Source organism: Ranitomeya variabilis, chromosome 4 (genome assembly GCF_051348905.1).
Source record: "Ranitomeya variabilis isolate aRanVar5 chromosome 4, aRanVar5.hap1, whole genome shotgun sequence".
NCBI lineage: Eukaryota > Metazoa > Chordata > Amphibia > Anura > Dendrobatidae > Ranitomeya > Ranitomeya variabilis.
Genome location: NC_135235.1, coordinates 173,112,501 through 173,130,848, shown reverse-complemented (window position 1 = coordinate 173,130,848; position 18,348 = coordinate 173,112,501). Strand labels below are relative to the sequence as shown.

Below are 18,348 nucleotides of genomic sequence, written 5' to 3'. Positions count from 1 at the left end.
ATAGACCTTTATTGCAGAAATATGTGGTGCCCGTTGTTCCCTTTGTTGATCCTCCTGCTCCTGTGTTGGTTGATGGGGAGTTGGAGTATGTGGTTGAGAAGATTCTGGATTCTCGCTTTTCAAGGCGGAGGCTTCAGTACCTTGTCAAATAGAAGGGTTATGGCCAGGAGGATAATTCTTGGGTTTTTGCCTCTGATGTCCATGCTGCTGATTTGGTCCATGCCTTTCATCTGGCTCGTCCTGATCGGCCTGGGGGCTCTGGTGAGGGTTCGGTGACCCCTCTTCAAGGGGGGGGTACTGTTGTGAATTCTGCTCTTGGGCTCCCTCCGGTGGTTGTTGGTGGTAGTGCAGTTGTCTTGGGGTTGTAATCCAGGGCAGGTGTTTCTGCTGATTGCAGCTCTACTAGGTATTTAGGTGTGCAGGATCCATGACTCCTTGCCAGTTGTCCATTGTTGTTGGAGGGATTGCATCTCTCTCTGGTTCCTCATGCCCTGCTGCCAATTCAGCTAAGATAAGTGTCTGGTTTTTTGTCTCTGTGCACACATGCAGTGTGCTTTGCAATTTAGTGCAATTTATTGTGTTTTTGTCCAGCTTAGACTTTGTTTGGATTTTTCAGTCATGCTGGATTCTCAGGAGATGCAGATATACTTTCTATGTCTTTAGTTAGATGTAGAATATTTGTATTATCTGCTGTGGATATTTTTAGGATTTTAATACTGACCGCTTAGAATTCTGTCCTATCCTTTTCTATTTAGCTAGAAGTGCCTCTTTTGCTAAATCCTGTTTTTCTGCCTGCGTGTGTCTTTCCTCTTATACTCACAGTCAATATTTGTGGGGGGCTGCCTATCCTTTGGGGTTCTGCTCTGAGGCAAGATAGAATTCCCATTTCCATCTATAGGGGTATTTAGTCCTCCGGCTGTGTCGAGGTGTCTAGGACGTGTTAGGTACATCCCACGGCTACTTCTAGTTGCGGTGTTAGTTTAGGGTTTGCGGTCAGTACAGGTACCACCTTCTCCTGAGAAAGTCTCTCATGTGGCTCCAAGGTCACCGGATCATAACAGTAAACCTTATGAGGGAGTTGCATTACACTCTGAGGGGGCTACATTATATTCTGTGGAGGGGCTGCATTATACTATATGAGGGGGCTGCATTATACCCTATGAGGGGGCTACATTATATTCTATGGGGGCTGCATTATACCTTATGAGGGGGTTGCTTTATATTTTGAGGGGGGCTGCATTATACCCTATGAGGGGGCTGCATTATATTCTATGAGTGGGCTGCATTATATTCTATGAGGGGAGCTGCCTTATATTTCATGAGGGAGGCTACTTTATATTCTATGAGGGGGCTACCCCAACCCCTGCTACAAAATTAAGACGTGTACTACCTTATATTATACCCTGATATTAGCGTATTTTACCACACAATTGTTGGTCTTGTATTTATTTCTATTCTATGGGCCTCAAGAATGATTTTCTCTGCTGGGGCCAAGGTGCTCCAGTCCAACGCTGATCATGCCCCTGCTATGTAGTGTGTAATGGCTGTGTCTGACCGTACAGGAACATGGTCTGATCATACCACAGCTCCTGGGCATGGGGGAAGCAAAAGAGTAATGGACATTACAGCAGGGGATCACAGCTGATTCTTTTTGTGAGGTACAATATTTCACTGCCTGTTTTTAAGTGTAAGAAGATGAACCGGTTCGGGGGTACCTCTCTTGCACCGGTTCCGGAACTGTCGGGAGTATCACCATTGTTGCACGGGGGAGAGCTTTCTAGCCCGGACCGACCTTTGCACTTGTCAGCAGGGGGTGGGTCAGGGAAAAACAGGACTGCACTCGGGAAAAAGCAGGAGTTCTGGCGGGAAGACAGAGTGCGCAGCAGGGTGAGGTGCAGACCTTTGTAGTGGGGCATCCTGTAAGCATAGGCCCACCTTTCAAAATCCCTGTAACTGTGTCCACCACTCGCAGACATCAGACAGCTACTCCTCCTACGTTCCTCGTAGCAATGGTTTACATGAAAGAAATAATCAGCTGTGATCCCTGGTTGTCCTGTCTGTATACTCTCTTTTGCTTCGTCCCCTGTTCAGGAGATGTGGTATGATCAGACCATGTTCTTGTAGGGTCAGACAGAGCCATTACAAAGAACACCAGGGACACGATTATAAGATTATCTCAGCACAGGAACATTTTTTTAACCCCCTCTGTACATATATGGTGCTGTGGGAGCACATGATCGGGGGTCAGCGATGCGTCGCCATAACAACCAGAGGTCTCCTTGAGACCTCTATGGTTGTTGATGCCGGATTGCTATGAGCGCCGACCAGAGGGTGGCCTGTAATTCAGCTAGATAGAAGCGATCTGAGCATGGCTTCTATGTAGCAGAGCCGATCAGGCTATGCCAGCTTCTAGCCTCGCATGGAGGCTATTGAAGCATGGCAAAAGTAAAAAAAAAATGTTTTAAAAAAATATGAAAAAAAAATATATACAAAAGTTTAAATCACCCCCCTTTTGCCCTATTCAAAATAAAACAATTAAAAAAATGAAATATACACATATTTGGTATCGCCGCGTTAAGAATCGCCCGATCTATCAATAAAAAAAGAATTAACCTGATCGCTAAATGGTGTACCGAGAAAAAAATTCAAAATGCCAGAATTACGGTTTTTTGGTCACCGCGAAATTGCATTAAAATGCAATAACGGGCGATCAAAAGAATGTATCTGCACCAAAATGGTATCACTAAAAACATCAGCTCGGCATGCAAAAAATAAGCCCTCACCTGACCCCAGATCACAAAAAAATGGAGACGCTACGGGTATCGGAAAATTGCGCAATTTTTTTTTTTAGCAAAGTTTGGATTTTTTTTTACCACTTAGATAAAAGAGAACCTAGACATGCTTGGTGTCTATAAACTCGTAATTACCTGGAAAAGCATAATGGCAGGTCGGTTTTAGCATTTAGTGAACCTAGCAAAAAAGCCAAACAAAAAACAAGTATGGGATTGCACTTTTTTTGCAATTTCACCACACTTGGAAGTTTTTTCCCATTTTCTAGTACACGGCATGCTAAAACCAATGATGTCGTTCAAAAGTAGAACTGGTCCCGCAAAAAATAAGCCCTCACATGGCCATATTGACAGAAAAATAAAAAAGTTATGGCTCTGGGAAGGAGGGAAGTGAAAAACGAACACGGAAAAACGGAAAATCCCAAGGTCATGAAGGGGTTAATATTTACAAGCAATACTCCATGCAGAGAGGAATACGGTAAAGCAGAGGTAAAAGTGGTGGACTCAATATGAGCCAAGTCCATGAGACTCCAAAGGAAGTCGGCCCCCTTCCTTTGAATATGGTACTACAATACTTAGCCCTGCTTTCCAGCTGAATGGTTGCAATGAGCGCAACAAAAAACAAAAAGAGCCCATGCTCTAAACAGAAACACCTGGCTCACAGTCCTCCATGTCAACTATGCCAATTGTCCAAGGCATTATTAACTTTTTTTCTTTTTATACTGTATATATAACCATCTATGGTCATACTATCCCTCCATCCTTTGAGGGTGATCAGGGCTCCTCTTGCCTATAAGGACGCAGAACAGTCCTTCAATAAATTTCCCCGTGCAATGAGCACAACAATGTATATAGACAACTTGCTTGTTTTTTTTTCTTTTTGTTGGATCACTGGCGTGCGTCCCATGCCACTCTACTAGATCCGTCACACTCCCGTGGATGAACGGAAAGAGACCCTACAGCTGCCAAGATGGTAGCATTATCAGAACTGGAACAAGAGGTAGCAGCAGTTCTGAGCCGTCATCCTCGGTACTCAAATCCACCGCCACTGCATAATAGCAGTTCTCCTTATAAAAAGAGACCCGGTCTTCTTCACGTTGAGGTCTTCAAAATTTTACGGAGACGGCATTGATATACACCTTATCATTGGTGTCATCCTCCCGTATAAACCCAAATCCCCGGTCAACGTTGGTGTACATCAGTTGACCGCAAGTGTGGCGCTCCACTATCGTGCCCTCCCCATACTGCTGGAGCTGGGCCCAGATTTCTGTTTCCAGCTGCTTTTTGCCCGCAACCACGTCCGCTATCCAGGCGGACTGTTGATGTGTAGGAAAGGGGCCATCCTCAGTGGGGCAGAAATGTGAGGTGCCTACCACTATATCCGCGCCGGATGGGGCCCTGGCCTCTCATCCATGATAGCTAAAGGAGAGATCAAGAGGCTCAGTCACAGAGGCGGAAGACCAGTGGTTGGTCTGACTAGGTGGAGTAGAGGGCTGCGGCGAGAGTTCAACCATTTGGGTTCACAGGCTGCAATGGACTCACCATGGTGGATCTCGGTAGTCCTGCCACTCCCATCCCGCATACGTTATATCCCTCCACGGATGCTGCAAGGCCTTCTGACTCCTGATGACGCATTTACAGACGGATCATCTCTTCCTGTTCATGCTCCGCCGGGGCTGTCGCTGAATCTGGTCCCCGTCGACGCTGCAACACTGGCTCCCGGTAGTCTCCAAGTCATTTCGGTCTTCATGGACATCTCACCTCCACATCCCATAGCTCCCTTTGAAGGAATTCCTGCTCGGCTGGACATCGCAGCTCCGGTTATCTAAAATGATGTTCCAACCCCGGCAGCCACCGGGGACCATCTTCCACAGGTACAGTGCGCACTTCGGCTATTTCATCCCTCTGTCACCAGGGTCGGGCCCCCTACACCTCCTGATGCCACTTCCATTCGATGCGGCCTACTCCCTGGCAATGGAGGGTGCAGGAGTGTTCCATCGCCGCCGGCGCTGTGTCTCGCAATGGCGCCGTGCAGCTGCACCCGGAGTTTTCTTATGGGCCCCACCCGTTCCAGGGTGGGATCTCTTCTAGCCACTCCGCCCATTTCCTTCCAAGCTGTTTCAAGAAGCGCGGTGCTAATTGTCTCCGACGTCCCAACCAGGGGTGGGATGAGAGGTGCCACCAGGCAGGTTGTCGTGCCATCTCCACGTTGTCACACAGACGAAGGGTGAATACACGGTGGTTGTCTTCTCTTTTGGCGCCATTCTCCTCCACCCTCTTGGCTGCCATCTTGGTCACAAACAAGGTGTCAGGCAAATTAGTTATTCCAGTCATATCTAAAGTGTCAATCTTTCCTCTCCTCGCAATTTCCTCACCTTTCAAGGTGTCAGCCGACTCAGCGGAGAAACTAGTCCTTTGTCCCAAATTTTCAGTCTCATCTTCTCTTCTCACTTTAATGTCATTTCTCACAGCATTCCCACGCTGCACGATTTTGGCATCCTGCCGACAACGCCAAGTGTGAGGGTGGGCCAGGGCTTTAGTTATGGCTGAGAGCAATCCCTGTATCACACCCTGGTCTTGTCTCACAACACAATAATGTCTTTCTTTCGGCATACCTGTGTTATGGGGCTCTGCGCCATCAGGATCCTCCCTGGGCTGCTGAAGACTCTTTGTTGATGGTACTACACAACGAGAGACACCGTCCAGTTCAACTTTAACACCAACTGCTTTACTTGGTTCTTTACACAGCACATCCGAGTTATCTCCAGCATCCACATCAAGTTTCACAATGTGTAACTCCTCTTCTGTCCCTGTCCTTTTCTCTCTGTCAGTTAAGCCCGCTTCCGGGATGGACCGTACCTTTCGATCCCTCAGCATCCTCTCTGTTCAGCCCTACTCCGTTTGGGGACTCCTTCAGCCATTTCGCCCTGGTTCTGAGGGCATCAGCCCACACAATAAGCTGCCAAATGATGAGCGACCTGCCGTACTGCTCAGCCTTGTCTAGAAACTGCAGTCTCACTAATACTGCAACGCTTGCACTGTTGCTTCTCCTGAAGCAATGAGGTCCAGACCAGGGATGCTATATGGCTGGGCCTTATTCTTCTTCAACGTTGCATGGCACAGTGTTGCCTGGGGATAGCTAAGCCAAGTGAACTGCACAGGTGCCACGGCCCCAACTGAACACTATCAGGAAGTCCCTCCTGCCTTATCCACTGTGCCCCTATGTTTAACCATATACTATCAGAAACTCCAACTATGTTATGTACAATCGCATACTCTGTGTGCCTCCATCTTGTGGCTGAACTAAGCCCTGCAATTTCCCTATTATAAGACTGTAATAATTATAGGGGATAACTCAGGAGACTCTTTGCGTGGAACAAGACAACTACAGGACACAGTTTTATAAGTGGTAAAGTCTATATTATCACACGGTGATTCAAACAGGTGCAGAGAGAAACTCAAGTCCACAACACTTGGTGCAAATATCAAATGCAGCTCAGCAGTTTATAGGAAACTTCAGAGGAAAATGCAATCACGCAGAAAGTCTATGAAGCACAATTATTCTTGAGGATACTTGACAAGAATAAGTCCTTGCTTAGTCCACAACACAGATAGATATGCTTATAAGGCAGTTCAAATAATATCTTAGCTCAACCAGGGAGGTCTGGGTAATAGTCTCAGGTTCTTGCAGAGCAGAAACAGCTTACATGTCCAGCAAATGCAAATGGAAGCAAACACGAGCAGCAGATGAAGGAGGATTACTGGAACTGGTGTATGCAGCAGGAACTCAGAGCAGAGTAGCAGGATCACCACACAGGTTCACAGGAGCAGGTATATAGCCAGGGAGTCACCAGAGGTCAGGAGCTGGATGCAAGGCAGAATACTCTAGCACAGACTGAAGGCTGGGGTGGAGTTTTATATCAGGAAGACACAGTGCACATAAGACCAAAGACGCCATCTTGGAAAAGGGCAGTAATGCACAAAAAGGTAATAAAAAATGTTCAGGGTCCTGACAAAGACAATATACACTGTGCAGCAGCAGCTAGGATACTAAAAATAAATACACTCATAACATATACAGAAAAAAAAGAACCAGGACAAAAATAAAGGGGTAGGGGCACACATCAGTCCTTTTAACACCTTACACATCCAAATTTTAAGTTGTAGGTGCCAACAATTTTGTCTCGCCCATTTTGTGGGTTTTATTTGAAATGATGGCCAATTTTTTTTCTTTGCTTATTTGTATTGTTCCAATACACACAAAATAAATAAATATGTGTATAACAAAGCTTTTCTAATTGCAATCATTTTCAGGGAGAAAAACTTCATTATCTGAAACAAGGGTGCCAACGCTTTCGGCCATGACTGTATATACCATAATGGGGAATATATCCCAGAATAGGGCCCAGGATACGGGACATATATGCTAGGATGTGGGCTATGCAGCAAAGAGAAAATTGTTTTGAACTTTTGACTTTCAAGCTCCATATCTCATTATCCACTGCATGGTACTGTTTTGTTCCTAAAGATTTAAATTTAATTTTTTACTATTTTGTTAGTATTTTGCAGATCCACCTTTAGCTTTCAACACTTAAGGATTCCTCATGAGCATGCTCTTGGTCAGATTCAAACATTTGTAGACCGAAATTTGATCTCTGCACGTTCCACATGTTCCCAAAGTTGGTGCATACTGGTCGACTCACTTGGATATGTTTACAGCTTTTTCTTCAAATCTACCCACAAATGTTTGATTGGGTTGAGGTCTGAGGACTGTGGAGGACATTCCAGCACCTCTACTTCATTGTCATTGAACCATTTCTTTGCCAATCTCGAAGCATGCTTTGCTTCGTGTTATTGTCCTATTGGAACCCTATGTCGCCTTTTTCATACCCATAGTACTGGTGTGTAAGAAGTAACTCATCTTGTAGGATACTCACAAATAGCTCAGCATTGAGACCACCATCGATCCTGGCCAAGTATCCAATGCTGTTTAGCTGTGAACAGCTAACAGCTAACAGTGTCAATTTATCAATCTGTTAGCCTCTTTTTCCCTTGTTTCTCTCAGAATTATTTGCACCTATCAGAGCCTAGTCTATTGTCTTTAATGTCATCATTCAAAATCACCCGTTTCAAATCTTTAAATGTCCACTTTTCGTACTAGCTTGCAAACTCGAACCGACGCTTCTTATGATAACATGGAAGTTGAGGCATCTTCATCTTTTTTCGGGCCACCATTCCAGACTTGTGTAATGTGCATTGCATGGTGCTTGCATGAATATCTATGATTTCACTATTATGAACCATATGAAAAACCTTCACTGCCATGTTTGTCGCACCAGAACTGAATGACCTTAGGGTGAGCCGACTTGTTGACCCGGATATTTTGCCTGAATGTCCACCTCTTGCCTTTTGAATGGATAGACGGACTTCATTTTGTATTATTCCAACTGTCTTGACATTCACATGATGCAGTTTGGCAATTTTCTTGGCCTAGAGACAGCTATAGATGAGCTGGATGATGCAGTTTCTCTTTTCTTGGGAAATTGTCTTCATAGCTGCTACTCGATTCAAACCAATTACCTTTCACTTGAGAAATAACCTAATAATAGACTGAGCTGTTAGGAAATTTGAGAAGAGGTTGAATTTTGTAGTATTCAGGAATAAAAATGTTTTTCCACCACCAGGAGCAAAACAGTAACAATGTAGTTGTTAGGGGTCGAGTTCCCGCCTCTGCACAGGGGGAATCTCGGGCCATCTCCGCTGCGGTCTCCCATTCTTCTCCTGCCGCGGTGGAGCCTGCTCAGCAGAGACGTCGGTCCCAGTGTCTCGCTCAGTCTGACTCTGTGCAAAGGGTTACTGCTGCTTTTCCAGCTTCTGCCATTGAAGCCAGTGCTGGGCAGCGGCAAGCAGACGCATTTGGGACTAAGTCCTGCATTTCTCCTTCTGAGCATGCCCAGGGTAAGATCTCTCATTGGAGATCGAGGGTCACATGCATGGATACTGCAGCAAAGCCCATTGGTTCTCCAGGAAGGTCCTGAAGGTGCTCAGGCTCTGTGGCAGCCTCTCATTGGTCCTTCTAGGAAGGTCTTGTACTTGCTGCAGCTATATAAGGTTCGCATGGCCGCACGGCCATGCGCTAGTATCAATGCAAGTTATGTGTTTTGCGCCAATGTGGTCACGCTTGTGTGGATTCAGGGACCCGGCTGAAATAAGCCACCTAGAATACCGGCTCCTCCGGTGAGGAGATTGTATGTTTGCCTCCTTGACTGCGTGACCACAAGCTGCTTTCCGCTCAGCAGTTATTGTGTATTCCTGTGGAGTTTAACAGGACACAGCTCTTTCTTTGTAGCGACTCTGTGAAGCAACAGAGATCGCTTCTACCACCATATAGTGTCGCCGTTTGCCAGCAGCAGGTTCTTTTCCTGCACGGTGGACCCCGGGCTGCGAATGCACCAAATAACATCTCTATAATTACTCGGTGCGTTCCGCCAGCCCTAACAGTATACTAGCGCCAGGGTCTGGCTGGTAAATGGCGGACGATCAGCGTCTACAGCGGTACATCCAGCAGCTGGAGGGTAGGTTAGCGGCTCTTGAGCGCACAACCTCAGCTGTGGATGTTACCGCAGTCGCTGCTCAGGCTGCCAGTGTAGCTGCAGCCAGTTTGTCCTCTGCCACCCCTGCTCCGACTTTATCCTGTCTCCCTCTTCCAGACAAGTTTGCTGGTGACAGTAAGCTATGTTGAGGATTCGTGAGTCAGTGCTCCATACATCTTGAGCTCCTGGCTGCACCTTTTCCTACGGAACGGGCGAAAGTGGGATTTATTTTATCCCTTTTGTCGGGCAGGGCGTTGGAGTGGGCAACGCCGCTTTGGGAGCGTAATGATCGTGTGGTGCAGGGTGCTCCTCTCTTCCTGGACGCTCTGAAACAGGTCTTTTTGGGACCTCGTGTCAACCACGATACCACGCTCCAATTGTTGGCAATAGCACAGGGTACGTCCATGGTCAGCCAGTTCACCGTCCAATTCCAGACTCTGGTCTCTGAGCTGGAGTGGCCGGATAAAGTCCTTATTCCGGTGTTCTGGAAAGGACTGGCAGACCATGTGAAGGACGCCTTGCCCACCAGGGAGATTCCCGCCACACTGGAGGAGCTCATTACTATATCTACCCGCATCAACCTCCGTTTTAACGAGCGGAGGTTAGAGCAGACCCAGTGTAGGCAGAGGTTTTGGCTGGCTCCCTTCGCCAGACCTCTAGAATCTTCCGTTCAGGCGTCCGACTCCCATGAGGCCATGGAGGTTTCTCGAGCGGGACCTAAGTCTCCGACCGCTCGAGTACCCGTGGTTTGTAGAAATTATCAACAAGGACATTATGCAAATAAATGTCCACGGCGGTCGGGTGAACGATCACATCTAGTAACCATTGGAGGAGGTTCACTAGATACAGCGGCGTTTTCCTCCAAGCTGTCCTTCAAAGGGACAATCATGTTAGGCACATCCTCTATAATAGTCGAGCTTTGTGTGGACTCTGGAGCAGAAGGGAATTTCATGTCCTCTGCTTTTGCTCTGAGCCATGCAATACCTCTGGTGATGCTCGCCAAACGGTGACTGTTAGAGTAGTGAATGGGTCGACACTTCCCTCACAAATCACACACCAGACTGTCCCTTTCACGTTATCTATGTCCCCTTCCCACCAGGAGATTATTTCCCTTCTTGTTCTTCCCGAGGGAATGGACGAGATTCTGCTGGGAATACCCTGGCTCCGTTTCCACTCCCCACATATTGAGTGGACCTCTGGGAGGATATTGGGTTGGAGTGATTCATGTAAGGGCAGATGTGTGAGGGAGTGCGTTCAGGTTTCCTCTACTGAGATACCCGCAGAGCTCTCTTCCCTTCCCAAGTGCTATTGGTCCTATGCAGACGTCTTCTCCAAAAAGGCTGCGGAGACCCTTCCACCTCACCGTCCCTATGACTGTCCTATTGATCTCTTGCCTGGAGCAGAACCTCCTCGGGGACGGGTCTACCCCCTCTCTCTCCCGGAAACGGAGGCTATGTCCCAATACATCCAGGAGAATTTGGCAAGAGGGTTCACTAGGAAGTCAGTGTCACCTGCAGGGGCGGGGTTCTTCTTCGTGCAGAAGAAGAACGGAGAATTACGTCCTTGCATAGATTACAGGGGTCTTAACGCCATCACCGTTAAGAATAAATACCCGTTGCCCCTGATTTCTGAGCTCTTTGATAGGCTACGGGGAGCAAGGGTATTTACCAAATTAGATCTGCGGGGTGCTTATAACCTGATTCGCATCCGTGAGGGGGACGAATGGAAGACGGCGTTTAATACCAGGGATGGGCACTATGAGTATCTGGTGATGCCCTTCGGGCTCTGTAATGCCCCAGCCGCTTTCCAAGACTTTGTCAACGATATCTTCCGGGATATGCTTTCCACCTCGGTCATAGTCTATCTGGATGATATTCTCATCTTCTCTCCAGATATTGACTCCCACCGGAGAGATGTTGGCAGAGTCTTCGACCTCTTACGGGCAAACTCCCTCTATGCAAAGTTGGAGAAGTGTATGTTTGAGCAGGAGTCTTTACCTTTCCTGGGCTATATCATCTCCGCCCAGGGATTGGCTATGGATCCTGCCAAACAACAGGCTGTGATGGACTGGCAAGAACTCCATTCTCTTAAAGAGGTGCAGCGCTTTATGGGGTTCATAAATTACTATCGTCAGTTCATTCCCCACTTCTCAACTTTGGTAGCTCCCTTGGTAGCCCTCACCAAGAAGGGAGCAAATCCTAAATTGTGGTCTGAAGAGGTCTCCAAGGCTTTTTCTTCTATTAAGTCTCATTTTGCTAGCGCTCCCATCCTACATTGTCCCGATGTTGATAAGCCGTTTATAATGGAGGTGGATGCATCATCTGTCGGTGCAGGAGTAGTCTTCTTCCAAAAGGATGCTCAAGGTCGGAAGCATCCTTGCTTCTTCTTCTCCAAGACCTTCACACCAGCGGAGAGGAATTATTCCATCGGGGACAGGGAGTTGCTAGCTAAGAAGTTAGCCTTCTCGGAGTGGAGACATCTTTTGGAAGGGGCTCGCTTTCCCTTCCAGGTCTTCACGGACCACAAAAATTCGGTTTATTTACAAACAGCCCAGCGGCTAAATTCTCGTCAGGCCAGATGGTCCTTGTTCTTCTCCCGGTTCCACTTCACCCTCCATTATCTCACTGGGGAGAAGAACATTCGTGCTGACGCCCTCTCTCGCTCTGTTGTGTCATCTGAGGAGGAAGGGGAGCCTCGGCTTATTGTCCCTTCTGAGAGCTTGAGAACTATAGCTCTGGTTTCACTAGAGTCTGTGCCTCCGGGCAAGACTTTTGTACCCATTAATTTCTGACCGGAGGTTCTCTCTTGGGCTCATTCATCCAGAGTGGGTGGACACTTTGGGACAAAGAGGACATCTGAACTGCTGGCGAGGACGTACTGGTGGCCACATATGGTCCGTGACGTCGGAGATTATATTCGGGCGTGTGTCTCCTGCGCCAAAAATAAGTCTCCTCGACAACGGCCAGCTGGGTTACTCTATCCCTGGCCAGTGGCAGACAGGCCCTGGGAGATGGTCGGGATGGACTTTGTGGTGGGTTTGCCCAAGTCTCGTGGCTGTACCATCATTTGGGTTATCACCGATCATTTTTCTAAAATGGTGCATTTGGTGCCGCTTCCACGGCTACCTTCTGCATGGGCCTTGGCAGCGTTGTTCATAAAACACATCTTCCGCCTACACGGTATGCCGGACAAAATTGTCAGTGACCGGGGTCCCCAGTTTGCGTCTCGGTTCTGGAGAGAGCTTTGTCGTCTTCTCAGCATTGAGTTGAATCTCTCTTCCGCATATCATCCCGAGATGAATGAGTTGGTAGAGAGGGCCAACCAGACCTTGGTCACATATCTGCGACATTTTGTCTCAGCCAGGCAGGATGACTGGGCTTCCCTGCTACTGTGGGCGGAGTTTGAACTGAACAACGCCGTAGCCGACTCCACTGGACAAACCCCATTCCTTCTTAACTATGGTCAGCATCCGCGGGTACCTGTGCCTATGCCCGTGTCTTCCGCTGACTCCAGGATGGCAGACTGGGCTGTGGAGGCACGGGATATTTGGGACCGCACTCAGGATGCCATTCGGGCCTCCAAGGAGAGAATGAGGTCCTCCGCCGATGCACATCCGACATTTGCTCCTGGCGATTTAGTGTGGCTCTCCGCCTGTAACATCAGGCTGCGAGTTGAGTCCACTAAGTTTGCACCTCGCTACTTGGGCCCTTTCAAGGTCCTCGAACAGGTTAACCCTGTGGTCTACCGTTTAGCCCTTCCACCACGCCTGGGTATCACCGACACCTTTCATGTGTCCCTCTTGAAACATGTCTCGTATACATGTCTCGGTTTTCCGAGTCATCTGCCGGGACATCGGGTTCGTCTACGGATGATTACGAGGTGAACGCTATTTTGGGGTGCAAGGTAGTACGTGGCAAAAAATTTTATTTGGTGGACTGGAAGGGTTATGGTCCTGAGAGCAGGTCATGGGAGCCTGCTGAGCACATTCGGGCTCCGCAGCTCATTGCTGCCTTCGAGCGTAGCGAGGTCCAAGGGGGGGGCCCTAGGGGGGTAATGTTAGGGGTCGAGTTCCCGCCTCTGCACAGGGGGAATCTCGGGCCATCTCCGCTGCAGTCTCCCATTCTTCTCCTGCCGCAGTGGAGCCTGCTCAGTGGAGACGTCGGTCCCAGCGTCTCACTCAGTCTGACTCTGTGCAAAGGATTACTGCTGCTTTTCCAGCTTCTGCCATTGAAGCCAGTGCTGGGCAGCGCCGAGCAGACGCTTTTGGGACATGCCCAGGGTAAGATCTCTCATTGGAGATCGAGGGTCACATGCTTGGATACTGCAGCAAAGCCTATTGGTTCTCCAGGAAGGTCCTGAAGGTGCTCAGGCTCTGTGGCAGTCTCTCATTGGTCCTTGTAGGAAGGTCTTGTACTTGCTGCAGCTATATAAGGTTCGCATGGCCGCACGGCCATGCGCTAGTATCAATGCAAGTTATGTGTTTTGCGCCAATGTGGTCACGCTTGTGTGGATTCAGGGACCCGGCTGAAATAAGCCACCTAGAATACCGGCTCCTCCGGTGAGGAGATTGTGTGTATGGTTTCAGGGCCCCGGCTGAAATAAGCCACCTAGAATACCGGCTCCTTCGGTGAGGAGATTGTATGTTTGCCTCCTTGACTGCGTGACCACAAGCTGCTTTCTGCTCAGCAGTTACTGTGTATTCCTGTGGAGTTTAACAGGACACAGCTCTTTCTTTGTAGCGACTCTGTGAAGCAACAGAGATCGCTTCTACCGCCATATAATGCCGCCGTTTGCCAGCAGCAGGTTCTTTTCCTGCACTGTGGACCCCGGGCTGCGAACGCACCAAATAACATCTCTATATTTACTTGGTGCGTTCCGCCAGCCCTAACAGTAGTGACATGACAAGAATCTGCATAACAAATCATATGCTAAATAATTGCAAGTGAAAATTATATATGAGATAGCCAAGATGATTGGCTATAAAATGATGACAGTCACAAGATCAAGTTGAACTTTCCGGACCTAGGTCTTTTTTCAACCTGTGTAACTATGTAAAGCAGTAGTGAATGGTGAGATATGGAGCCTGAAAGTCTAAAGCTCAAAACATTGTTACCCTTTTGCTCTTCCACGCATATAACAGGATGGGGGATATATACCAGAATGGGGCACAGGCAGAATAAGGGACATATACAGTTGTGCTCAAAAGTTTACATGGCCCAGCAGCAGTTTTGCTTTCTTGGCCTTTTTTCAGAAAATATGAATGATAATACCAAAACTTTTTCTTCGCTCGTGGTTAGTGGTTGGGTAAAGCCACTTATTGTCAAACTACTGTGTTTTCTCTTTTTAAATAATAACGACAGCCCAGAACATCCAAATGACCAGGATCAAAAGTTTACAAACCCCATTTCTTAACACTGTGTATTGCCCCCTTTAACATCGATGACAGCTTGAATTCTTTTGTGGTAGTTGTGGATGAGGTTCTTTATTTTCTGAGATGGTAAAGCTACCCACTCTTCTTGGCAAAAAGCCTCCAGTTCCTGTAAATTCCTGGGCTTTCTAGCATGAACTGCGCACTTGAAATCTCCCCAGAGTGGCCCAATGATATTGAGGTCAAGAGACTGAGATGACCTCTCCAGAACCTTCACTTGATTCTGCTGTAGCCAATAACAGGTCGACTTGGCCTTCAGTTTTGGATCGTTGTCATGTTGGCACGATCAAGTACGTCCCATGCGCAGCTTCTGGGCTGATGAGTGTAAATTTGCCTCCAGTATTTGCTGGTAACGTGCTGCATTCACCTTTCCTTCAACTTTGACCAAGTTTCCTGTGCCTCTGCAGCTCACACATCCTCATAACATCAGTGATCCACCTCCGTGCTTTACAGTAGGAATGATGTTCCTTTCATCATAGGCCTTGTTGACCTCTCTCCAAATGTAACGTTTATGGTTGTAGCCAAAAAGTTCAGTTTTGGTCTCCTCCAAATTACCTTGTTCCAGAAGTTTTGAGGCTTGTCTCTGTGCTGTTCTGCATATTGTAGGAGAGTGTTATGATCTGGTGGCCTAGGAGCAGCATGGAACGTACTCTGGAGAAGGTCGTACCTGTACTGACCGCAGACCCTGAACTTAACACCGCAACTAGAAGTAGCCGTGGAATGTACCTAGCGCTCCCTAGACATCTCGACACAGCCGGAGGACTAATTACCCCTAGAGATAGAAAAGGGAAAACTATCTTGCCTCAGAGAAAATTCCCAAAGGATAGTCAGCCCCCCCACAAATATTGACTGTGAGAGGAGAGGGAAATAACATACGCAGACTGAAATCAGATTTTAGCAAAGGAGGCCACTTCTAGCTAAATAGAAAGGATAGGACAGAGTACTATGCGGTCAGTATAAAAAACACTAGAAAATCCACCACAGAAAATACAAAATCTCCACAGCTAACTAAAGATATGGAGGGTATATCTGCCTCTCCAGAGATACCAGCTTGGCTAAACAAATCCTTATACAGACCAAGCTGGACAAGACAAAAACATGGAAAAGAACTGAACAATAGACCACAGCATGTGGACAGCAAAATAGGCCAGAACTTATCTTGTTGAAATGAACAGCAAAGCAGGAGAGACCAGGCAAGGATGTGAATCCTCCAGGAACAATGGACAACTGGCACTGACTAAAGGGTGAAGCAAGACTAAATAGCCCAGTCAAAATTGCAGAAAGTGAACACACCTGATAACTGCTGTGACTCAGAGACAGCAGCGCTACCACTTACAACCACCGGAGGGAGCCCAAGAGCAGAATTCACAACAGTACCCCCCCCTTGAAGAGGGGTCACCGAACCCTCACCAGAGCCCCCAAGCCGATCCGGACGAGCCAAATGAAAGGCACAAACCAAATCCTCAGCATGAACATCGGAGGCAACAACCCAAGAATTATCCTCCTGGCCATAACCCTTCCATTTGACAAGATACTGAAGCTTCCGCCTCGAAAAAGAGAATCCAAAATCTTCTCAACCACATACTCCAACTCCCCATCAATCAACACCGGGGCAGGAGGATCAACAGAGGGAACAACGGGCACCACATATTTCCGCAACAAAGATCTATGAAAAATATTATGGATGGAAAAAGAGGCCGGAAGGGCCAAACGAAAAGACACTGGATTGATAATCTCAGAAATCCTATAAGGGCCAATAAACCGAGGCTTAAACTAAGGGGAAGAAACCTTCATAGGAACATGACGGGAAGACAACCAGACCAAATCCCCAACCCGAAGCCGGGAACCAACACACCGACGACGGTTAGCAAAATGCTGAGCCCCCTCCTGAGACAACACCAAATTGTCAACAACATGAGCCCAAATTTGCTGCAACCTATCAACCACAGAGTCCACCCCAGGACAATCAGAAGGCTCAACCTGCCCCAAAGAAAAACGAGGATGAAAACCAGAGTTACAAAAGAAGGGTGAAACCAAGGTAGCAGAACTAGCCCGATTATTAAGGGCAAACTCGGCCAATGGCAAGAAAGCCACCCAATCATCCTGATCAGCAGACACAAAGCATCTCAAATAAGTTTCCAAAGTCTGATTAGTTCGCTCGGTTTGGCCATTTGTTTGAGGATGAAATGCGGAAGAAAAAGACAAATCAATGCCCAGCCTAGCACAAAAGGCCCGCCAAAACCTAGAAACAAACTGGGAACCTCTATCGGACACAATATTCTCCGGAATGCCATGCAAACGAACCACATGCTGAAAAAACAACGGAACCAAATCGGAAGAGGAAGGCAACTTAGGCAAAGGTACCACATGAACCATCTTAGAAAACCGGTCACAAACCACCCAGATAACTGACATCCTCTGGGAAACTGGAAGATCCGAAATAAAATCCATAGAAATATGCGTCCAAGGCCTCTCAGGGACAGGCAAAGGCAAAAGAAAGCCACTAGCGCGGGAACAGCAAGGCTTGGCCCGCGCACAAGTCCCACAGGACTGCACAAAAGAACGCACATCCCGTGACAAGGAAGGCCACCAAAAGGACCTACCAACCAAATCTCTGGTACCAAAAATCCCAGGATGACCAGCCAACACAGAACAATGAACCTCCAAAATCACTTTACTAGTCCATCTGTCAGGAACAAACAGTTTCCCCACTGGACAGCGGTCAGGTTTATCAGCCTGAAATTCCTGAAGAACCCGTCGTAAATCAGGGGAGATGGCAGAAAGAATCACCCCATCCTTCAGAATACCGACCGGCTCAAGGACCCCAGGAGAATCAGGCAAAAAGCTCCTAGAGAGGGCATCAGCCTTAACATTCTTAGAACCCGGAAGATACGAGACCACAAAATCAAAAAGGGAGAAAAACAGGGACCATCGGGCCTGTCTAGGATTCAGCCGTTTGGCAGACTCGAGGTAAATCAGATTCTTATGATCGGTCAAGACCACAATACGGTGCTTGGCCCCCTCAAGCCAATGTCGCCACTCCTCAAATGCCCACTTCATAGCCAACAACTCACGATTGCCGACATCATAATTGCGTTCCGCAGGGGAAAACTTTCGAGAAAAGAAGGCACACGGTTTCATCAAGGAACCATCAGAAATCCTCTGAGACAAAACGGCCCCTGCCCCAATCTCAGAAGCGTCAACCTCAACCTGAAAAGGAAGAGAAACATCCGGCTGACGCAACACAGGGGCAGAAGTAAATCGGTGTTTAAGCTCCTGAAAGGCAGAAACAGCCGCAGAGGACCAATTCGTCACATCAGCGCCCTTCTTCTTCAAATCGGTCAGGGGTTTAACCACACTGGAGAAGTTAGCAATGAAACGGCGATAAAAATTAGCAAAGCCCAAAAATTTCTGAAGGCTCTTCACGGATGTGGGCTGGATCCAATCATGAATGGCCTGAACCTTAACCGGATCCATCTCTATAGATGAGGGAGAGAAAATGAAGCCCAACAAAGAAATCTTCTGTACTCCAAAGATG

The 18,348-nt window shown here is 47.7% G+C and overlaps 1 protein-coding gene across 2 annotated transcripts in view; it reads right to left on the bottom strand.

Moving 5' to 3' along the window:
- PLAC9 (placenta associated 9) overlaps window positions 1-18,348 on the bottom strand; it is a 109,182-nt gene that overhangs the window by 73,808 nt on the left and 17,026 nt on the right. Inside the window, exon 1 of one of the 2 annotated variants that reach the window (XM_077259386.1) lies at window positions 4,332-4,789. The exons of the other annotated variant lie outside the window; for it this stretch is intronic. Within the exon in view, the coding sequence (XP_077115501.1) occupies window positions 4,332-4,371 (40 nt within the window). The 5' untranslated portion in view covers window positions 4,372-4,789. Of the gene's footprint in view, window positions 1-4,331; window positions 4,790-18,348 lie in introns of those variants that run through there. 2 annotated transcript variants of the gene reach the window in all.